The following is an 8,588-nucleotide window of genomic DNA, read 5'->3' on the forward strand; positions in this document are numbered from 1 at the left end:
ACAGAGTGAGCTCCAGGACAGCCAGGGCTATACAGAGAAACGTTGCCTCGAAAAACCAAAAAATTAAAATAAAAATTTAGTTTTGGGGTCTGGCAAAGCACCCCAGCAGTTAAAGACACTTGCTACCTGTCAAGTCCAAAGGAAACTCCATTTCCTCCAAAGTCTGGTGGTTAGTCAAAAGTCAGCATTCTTCAGGAACTGGCGTTTGCCTGAACCAAAAGGAGTCATTTCCCTTATCACTGACCGAAGAAACAAATGGCTACCTGAGATGCCTATCAGCATACAGAGCACATGCTGGCCTCCAGGCTCTTCAGTATCACAGCTGAGTCCGTGCTGCCACCCTGGCTCTTCTCAACTCGTCCCACCCCATCCTAGACTTCTCTAGCTCAATGCCCCTTCCCTTCAGCTGTTCATTTCTCCTTCTCACCCTGCTACTTCAGCTCTGCCCTCTGAGGCCTTCTCCCTCTCCTTTCCAGGCCAGGCCTAGTCTGCTGGCCAAATACAGTTTACTCTCTCTCTGCTCTGGAGTCTTGCACATGCCTCTGGTGGTTCTCTTCCTTGTATCTACAATAACATACTTCCACTGACAGTGGTTCAGAGCTTCAATCCCAGCACTTGGGAGGCAGAGGCAGGTAGATCTCTGTGAGTTCAAGGCCAACCAGGTTACAGAGCAAGTTCCAGGACAGCCAGGGCCACACACAGAAACTGTCTCAAAAAAAAAACCAAAAACAAGACTGGAGAGATGGCTCAATGGTTAAGAACACTGAATGCTCTTCCAGAGGATGCAGATTCAATTCCCAAACTCAAAACCAGCCGCAGCTCCAGCGTGGATTCATGGCCCTCAACTGGCCTCCAAATGACATATAACATGGGACAAACATATACGCAGGTAAAGACCCAAAAACAAAATTAAATAAAGGCATTAGGCAGGTGTGGCAGCACATGTCTTTAGACTCAGCACCCAAGAGGGGAAGGCAGGACTCCATGAGTCCTAGGGCAGCTAGGGATATACAGTGGGACCCTATTGCAAACAAACATTTGTCAAGGGAAACTTTTAAAAAATTGCCTCCTCTTTTCTAGTGTATTGGGACTGGTCTAGAACAGAAATGTATTAAAATATAATTTTGTATTTTGAACAGATAAGCCAGTAATTACTATTTTAGAATAGCAGATCTCTAAGAAATGATTATTAATATAGTAAGCTAAGGACAGACACTAAACAAGGAGGACACCACGTCCTTTTCAAAGAACGCTCGTAGATCCTGGGGCCACTGTGGTGGTCAATGTTGATCACCAAGTTTAACATGTCTCTCCTCAGCACTGGGCAGTGGTAGGCAGCGGGGTGCTGAGGACAGTCTTCTCAGGGCTCTATCCTGGCCCTTGCTTATTAATCCTCTCTGCTAACGCAAAGTCACACTTAAAAGTGGTCTTCTTCGACAGTGCTGTGACCCACCAAGCCCTCCCCGAGACCTCTGACACTGGTGGAAAAGCGCGCCTCCTCCAGGCTAACTCCTCTTGGGCATCTGTCACACACTCAGTCTGACTGAGCCTGCGCCTTAAGAGAGACGTACTATCTGGGAGGTGAAGCTGCTTTCTAGAGCAATGGAAGGGAAAGGGCCTGTGTGCTATGGTGCCAGTGTCCAGGCAAGCACAGCGTAGTTACTGATAAGGACCTGCAGGAAGAAACAGTAAGTACTGCTCTCCTGGGTGGGGGGTTTGGGCTGCCAGTTTGAAGGGTCACTTTATGAGCACTACTCCAGTATTTAGGGGAAAGTTGGTCTCATAATGAATCCTGAAAGGATTTGGTATGGCAATGTTGTACATGTGAAATAAGCTTACCTCAAAATTCACAGGCAAATTCCGCTTCAGCGCAATTTCAAACACCTGGCTTATTTCCGACTTATTGAGGTTTTCTTCCTCTGATTCTCTTCCATTTACCTACAGAAAAGTAATTGTTAATTAAGAGTCAACTTTAAGGAGCTGAAGAGATGGCTCAACAATTAAGAGTACTGATTACTCTTCCAGAGGTCCTGAGTTCAATTCCTAGCAACCACAAGGTGGCTCACAACTGTCTGTGATGGGATTAGATGTCTAAAGAGAGCAACAGTATACTCACATACATAAAATAAATAAATCTTTAAAAAATAAAAAAGAGCCACCAGGGAGGTAGAGGCAGGCGGATTTCTGAGTTCGAGGCCAGCCTGGTCTACAGAATACAGAGAAACCCTATCTCTCGAAAAATAAAAAAAAAAAAAAAGAGTCAATTTTGAGAGCCAGGTATGATGATGCAGGCCTTTAATGCCAGCTCTCTGGAGCATATGCAGGCAGATTTTTGAGTTGATGCTAGCCTGGTCTACAAAATCAGTTCCAAAGCAGCCAGGTGTTTTCTAAACACAATTTAGAAAAAAAAATTTTAAAAGAAAAAAAAAGTCAGGCGGTGGTGGTGCACGCCTTTAAACCCTGTCAGAATGCCCAACAGCCTTGGCTCATACAGTCAGCAGGCCAACAGCCAAAGCAGAGACCAATAGTCTCTCCGCCAGGGTAGAGTCCACCTTGGTACCAAGGTTCACCAGTCCTCCTGCCAGGAAGGCTGAGGGCCCAGGCCACAGGCCACCTCTCTGAGCTGATAACATGGATTCTACAAAGTTCAACAGACTCAGGAGAGGATAGGCCAGTAGCACCAGTGGTCCAGGGCCTCACCAGAGCTTCTGGCTTCACACTGCTGGTTTCTTTTGCCAAATTTGTCAACTTCTATTTCCAGGATTCGTCTGACAGGAACTTCTGGCTGAATTTGCTAACTTTTTGTTTGTTTGTTTGTTTTGTTTTTCGAGACAGGGTTTCTCTGTGTAGCCCTGGCTGTCCTGGAACTCACTCTATAGACCAGGCTGGCCTCGAACTCAGAAATCCGCCTGCCTCTGCCTCCCTCCCAAGTGCTGGGATTAAAGGCGTAAGCCACCACTGCCCGGCTGAATTTGCTAACTTACCATGGCAGGACTAGCCAGGCTTTTCTGTGTGGGTCAGTTCATCAAGCTGGCTCGCCCACAGGACAGTAGCCAAGCAACCCATAAAGATCAAATAAGACACCAGAGACCAAGCTCCTGGGTACAAATCCATGGACACAACTCAGCCAGAACAAGCATCTGTCTACTCTTCCTCCCCAGCCAGGGCGCCTGCATCTGCCTGCTTCACCAGCATCGTGGCTAGTGCTCGGGGCTTCCTTACTCCTGAACAGGAAGAGCTCTGGCTTTCTTTTCTTCATGCGTTTGCTGCCCTGCCCAAGCTGGACTCAGACTCTGGGACCCAAGAGACATGCTACCTGAGCCTCCTAAGCAGCCACCACACCCTGGCCCTTATGCCTGCTTTTTCTTGGCTAGTTCTTAAGTCTTCCCTCCAAGTGCCTTAGAAAGCTGAAGGCCTACAAAAGTTTGGGTTGTAATCTGACTCTATATGAGGGAGCCAGGCCAGCTGGTATCATCCTTAGGCTACAGCCAACCTTGAGACAAGCCTCTCACTGGCATGGAGCTGGTCAAGGAGCTACTCAGAGTCAGCTTAAGAATTACTTACTCTCCAGTCAGAGGAAAACAAAACAAAACAAAACAAACATTCCTATTCTACCCTGGTAGTTTTAAATTACAAGCCCCAGCTAATGACGTTAGCATTAACTTCCTCCCACGCTCCGTAGCAGCCCTTCCTATAAGGGGGCTTTTCCACATGTGGATGCCCTAGCAGCCACTGAATTATGAGTGGACTAGAGTTAAGACAGTGAGTTTATCTAATGTGGTCTTTAATAAAAACAACATGCAGGCTGGGCGGTGGTGGCGCACACCTTTAGTCCCAGCACTTGGGAGGCAGAAGCAGGTAGATTTCTGAGTTCGAGGTTAGCCTGGTCTACAGAGTGAGTTCCAGGACAGCCAGGGCTACACAGAGAAACCCTGTCTCAAAAACAAAACAAACAAAAAACCATGCAAAGGTGAGTCTCCTCTCTCATTCCTTTGACTCTGGGACTGCCTAACCTATAAAACATGACAGAAGCCAGGCTGTGGCTTCAGAGAACTGGCTTTAATAACTCGCTTCCACTCACTATCTATAAGAATTCTCCTTCTTGAAATGCAGTCACCAAACTGTGAGGAGGTACCAACTGCCCCTGTAAGAGGGACACTACCCAGAAACTAAGGTGGCCTGCCAGGGGAGCCATTTTTCTGCTAGGCCCTCTCAAGCTGGTGATGATGGCCTGGTGAGCTTCCTCTGCCAGAACTATGTAGAGCCGCAAGCCGCCACATCTAGCCCCGCTCAAGCTGCAGATCTATGAGCAAAATACATGCACCATGTTCAGGGATAATGTGTTAGCAAAAGACAGAAAGCATTTCTACAGAAAATGGTGGTGGACCAAAGTTCACAAATACTCTTAACTTAGCACCACAAATCATCGTTCTAGCTGGGTGTGGTGGCTCATAGGTTTGATCTCAGCACTCAGGAGGCAAAAGCAGGCAGAGCCCTGTGAGTTCAAGGGCAGATTGGTTTACACTCTGAGTTTAGGCCAGCCAGAGAAACACAGAAAAAACAAAAACCAAAAAGAACATCAACCAGCAGCTCCAAGAGCACAGGCGTCAGCACTGAGGATGTGACCATCACAACTCAAGAGCCCCGGCCTTCCCACACCCACCATGAGTGCTTCGCTCCACTGCCAGGGGGAAAAGAAAGGCCATTGGCTTTCCTGCCACAGAATCTTGATGGCGATTACCCAGTATCTACAGCAGCGGCGGCAGCAGCCTGGAAGTGAGGTGTGTCTCAAGCCCATGTCCAGCTTACCTCCAGCCTCTCTGGCAGGGGCTCACTCTGCAGAGTCCTCAGTGCTCGGGCAGTGGCATCATGTTTCACGGGTGGTCTCATCTTTCCTTTCCCATTAAACTGCTGTCCTCCCATGGAGAGCTCAACTTGGTAGAGTAATGGTGGGACTGGAAACGGGTAAAAGTATCTACAAACACAAGGGCGGGATGTCAGTCTCTACCTGCTAAGTCATCCATCCCTTCTTCAGCAAATCCCACTCTTCCTGTACTCTGGCCTTGTCACCGTGTTCCCAGCTAGAAATGCCTCCTGGTCAGCACTACAAAAGTTGCCCTAAAACTCAAACTGACTGACAGCTGCCGCACAGTGTTAATAAGCAGAGCGCTGGAGTCACACTTACATCAAAGCTCGTAGCTGACAAATGCTATCTATGTATGCACCTGACGCTCCATAGTAGGCTATACTGACGGAGCCCAGAATGGACGTAGGTACTGGCCAAGACAAACCTCAGCTTGTTTATCTCAAGCCTTCAGCTTGCACTTGCCTATCTCTCAGGGAGTCTGGGAATTTTAAGGGTGAAGTCTTTTGGAAACGACCCTCATTTTGGAAATCTCAGCAGCACGAAGTCCAAGTGTCTGGCTCCTTCTACTTGAACCTGTACTGTGGAGGCTCTGCCCTTCTGCACCTCATCAGAGGAAGGAGGAAATGAAACATCTGCTTTCATCACTGATCTGTTCACTAATATCTCACTCCTGACAGCAAAGGTTTGAACATATGACAAGAGCCTATGTAGCCCAGGCTGGTCTGGCATCTACTTAGCAGATGATGTTTCTGCTTCCACCTCTGGAGCACTGGGGATTATAGGCAGTCTGCAACCACTCTAGGGTCTGACACTTCTGAGTATTTCACAAAGTACAATGTCAGAAAACACTTTCAAGAGCATGTGCTGCAGGGATCCACAAAGCAAAGGAGACAATGTAGCCAGACTGTGGGTGTGAATGCTCTGCCACTGAGTAGGCTTCACAGGTCCAAGCACAGCATCAAAGGCATACCTTAACTCCAGAGAAGAACCTGAGGCAGATCACATCATTCATTACTCATGTCACAATTCACAGACATCACGTTAGGGAAAAACCCAACTGCTTCCACCCCAAGCACATACCTGGGGGGATAGGCACCTCCACGCATGCCATAGCTGTAGGTGGACTGCATCCGAGAGTGGGGGTCCACGGGCTTATACATTGGTTTTTTTTCCAGTTTCACGCACAGTGCATTGAGCTCTATGGTAGAAGCTATACTTTCTGTAACACAAAATCATACAAAGGACGGTTCAGGTTCTGGACATGATGCAAAGGTCAAGCACGCTATCCCTGGACATCCATCAGGAAATCTTAAAATCCACACAGCGTATAAAACCACAGGAAAAACCTGGGAAAGCTGAGGCAAGTGGATGTCTAGAGGAGGCAAATGAGGACCAAAAAAACCTCCAACCTGACATTATGGTGGGGCTGAACCATGGTCACAGATGGCAGGAAACCCAGTTTCATTTTCATGTACACCAAGAGGGAACTTTTACCTTAGAATTGATGACTTGAGAAAATACAGACTAAGGCTAGAGACAGGACTCAGCAGTAACAGCACTTGCTGTCTAATCATCAAGACTGGAATTCAGATCCCTACACTGCCATAACAAGCCTGGGATCCCACACATGACTGCTACCCCAGCTCAGACAGCTCTTTCCAACCTAGCTGAGACTATATGAGCCCATGTTTTAGGACAATGTTCTACTCTAAGGAATAGGTAGAAAGTTACATGAGAAATCCCAATGTGGTCTTCTGGACTCTACACACAGCACACACGTCTGCATACATGTGCACACACTCTCGCAGAAATAAACACACACTACTCACCTTCTAATTTGCTCTCTTAGGTCATCCAATTCACAAACCTTCACTTAACAAACCGTTAAAACAGCTTGGAAAAGATTTCTTTCATAGCATAACCCATATTTTAAAACAAACCTTTGAAGTGAGACTAGGTTAGAGAAAGGGCTCAGCTGTTAAAAGCACTGACTGCCCTGCCAGAAAACCAAGGTTTGATTCTTAGCACCCACAAGGCTTCTAAAAACTCTCTGTAACTCCAGTTCCAAAGGATCCAACACCCTTTTCTGGCCTCTGGAAGCACCACGCCACAGGGGTACGCAGGGAAAACAGCCATACACATAAATTAATTAATTAAAAATAAGAAAGCATATCCCTTTAGACCTTCAAGATGGTTTAAGTAGGTTAAGGTACTTCCTGTCAAGCCTGCCCTAAATCTATCCCAGAAACCCCCATGGTGAATGAAAAGCCAAGCCTACCATCTGTCCTCTCCCTCCACACAGCACTGCACACAAGCACCACAAAGACACAAAGAAACAAAAGAAACTTTAAAACAAATACTTGCACTAGGCCTAGTGGTACAGGCCTATACTCTCAGCATTAGGAAGGCCAAGGCAAAAGGATTACAAAATTGAGACCAGCCTCAACAGCCTATCTGAAAACAAAAACAGAACAACACTAGCAAGAGCCAGCTTGATTAAATGTTCACAAAAACCCACATTAGGGGCTGGAGAAAGAGTACTAATCGCTCTTCCAGAGGACCCAGATTGGATTCCCAGCAGCCTTATGATGACTCACTACTGCCTGTAACTCCAGTTCCAGGATACCTGACACCCTCTTCTGGCCTCCAAGAGCACCAGGTGCACATACATTCAGAAGTGGTACACAGACATACTTTCAGGAGAAACAACCATATACACAAAAATAAAAATGAATCTTTTGTGTTTGTTTTTTGGTTTGTTCAAGACCGGGTTTCTCTGTATAGCCTTGGCTGTCCTGGAACTCAGTCTGTAGACCAGGCTGCCTTCAACTCAGAAATCCGCCTGCCTCTGCCTCCCAAGTGCTGGGATTAAAGGCGTGCGCCACCACTGCCCAATACAAATAAATCATGAAAAAAGAAATATACTGAGTGCGTCCCTGATCCACAAATCAGTTGGCAGGAGAGACACTTTTTGGTCTGTTCTATGGAGGGCAGCAAATCTGACCCAGAAGGATGGCCCTTGCCTGTCTTCAGAGTAAGCAGTGTAAGATAGGCCATAGAGCAAACACGGTGACCCCAGGTTTCAGTGCTGCTCTTCCTGGCCTCAAGTAATTCGGCCAATCAGAATCCTGGGCAGCCAGCCCTCCTCTCCCACCGTTCCTGTCTGGATACCACAGATCAAAGGCCTGGGCACTGCTGTATGTCAGAAAGGACAAACACTTTACTTGGCAGTTTTTGTGGTTTCTAGTCGCTGTCAACCCTGGGGGGGACAGTAACCTCATGGTTTTTAGCTCTTGTTTTTTGGTGTGTGTGCTGTGTTTTTGTAGATCCTCACAACCCTGTACTGGACTGTAATGGAATCGCCTACTTAAAGACACTATGTGATTTCAGATGTATACAATGCTTTTTCTGTTTACTGTGACAGAATTGTTTCATTTTTCATGTTAATGTGAAAGACATATGCCAAATGATTAGTTGATGTGTTTTTTTAAATTTAATATTTAAATAAAATATCTGGGGGAGAGAAATATAATTCCCCTTTAAATGCCTCTAGGATATTACAGAGTAAGTTTTAAATAAATAAATAGTATAAAATTGATTTTATATTGTAATTGGGTGAACTAAATTTAGACAATGAATCAAAGTAATAAGACTATCAATGGGTTTGCATACTTAGAAGGTCAAATGAGTTAGTTCTTATATAGAATTCCCTGTGGGGGGG

The 8,588-nt window shown here is 46.3% G+C and overlaps 1 protein-coding gene across 2 annotated transcripts in view; it reads right to left on the reverse strand.

Moving 5' to 3' along the window:
* The window catches only part of Stau1 (staufen double-stranded RNA binding protein 1), a 46,058-nt gene that overhangs the window by 10,409 nt on the left and 27,061 nt on the right, over window positions 1-8,588 (reverse strand). For both annotated transcript variants that reach the window (XM_031372808.1, XM_031372807.1), the window contains exons 2-4: window positions 5,948-6,086; window positions 4,810-4,975; window positions 1,840-1,938 (exon numbers count right to left, since the gene is read on the reverse strand). In XM_031372808.1, coding sequence (XP_031228668.1) covers window positions 1,840-1,938; window positions 4,810-4,975; window positions 5,948-6,027 — 345 coding nt within the window. In that variant the 5' untranslated portion in view covers window positions 6,028-6,086. The remainder of the gene's footprint in view (window positions 1-1,839; window positions 1,939-4,809; window positions 4,976-5,947; window positions 6,087-8,588) is intronic.

This window comes from Mastomys coucha, unplaced genomic scaffold, assembly GCF_008632895.1.
Source record: "Mastomys coucha isolate ucsf_1 unplaced genomic scaffold, UCSF_Mcou_1 pScaffold15, whole genome shotgun sequence".
In the NCBI taxonomy this organism is placed as follows: Eukaryota; Metazoa; Chordata; class Mammalia; order Rodentia; family Muridae; genus Mastomys; species Mastomys coucha.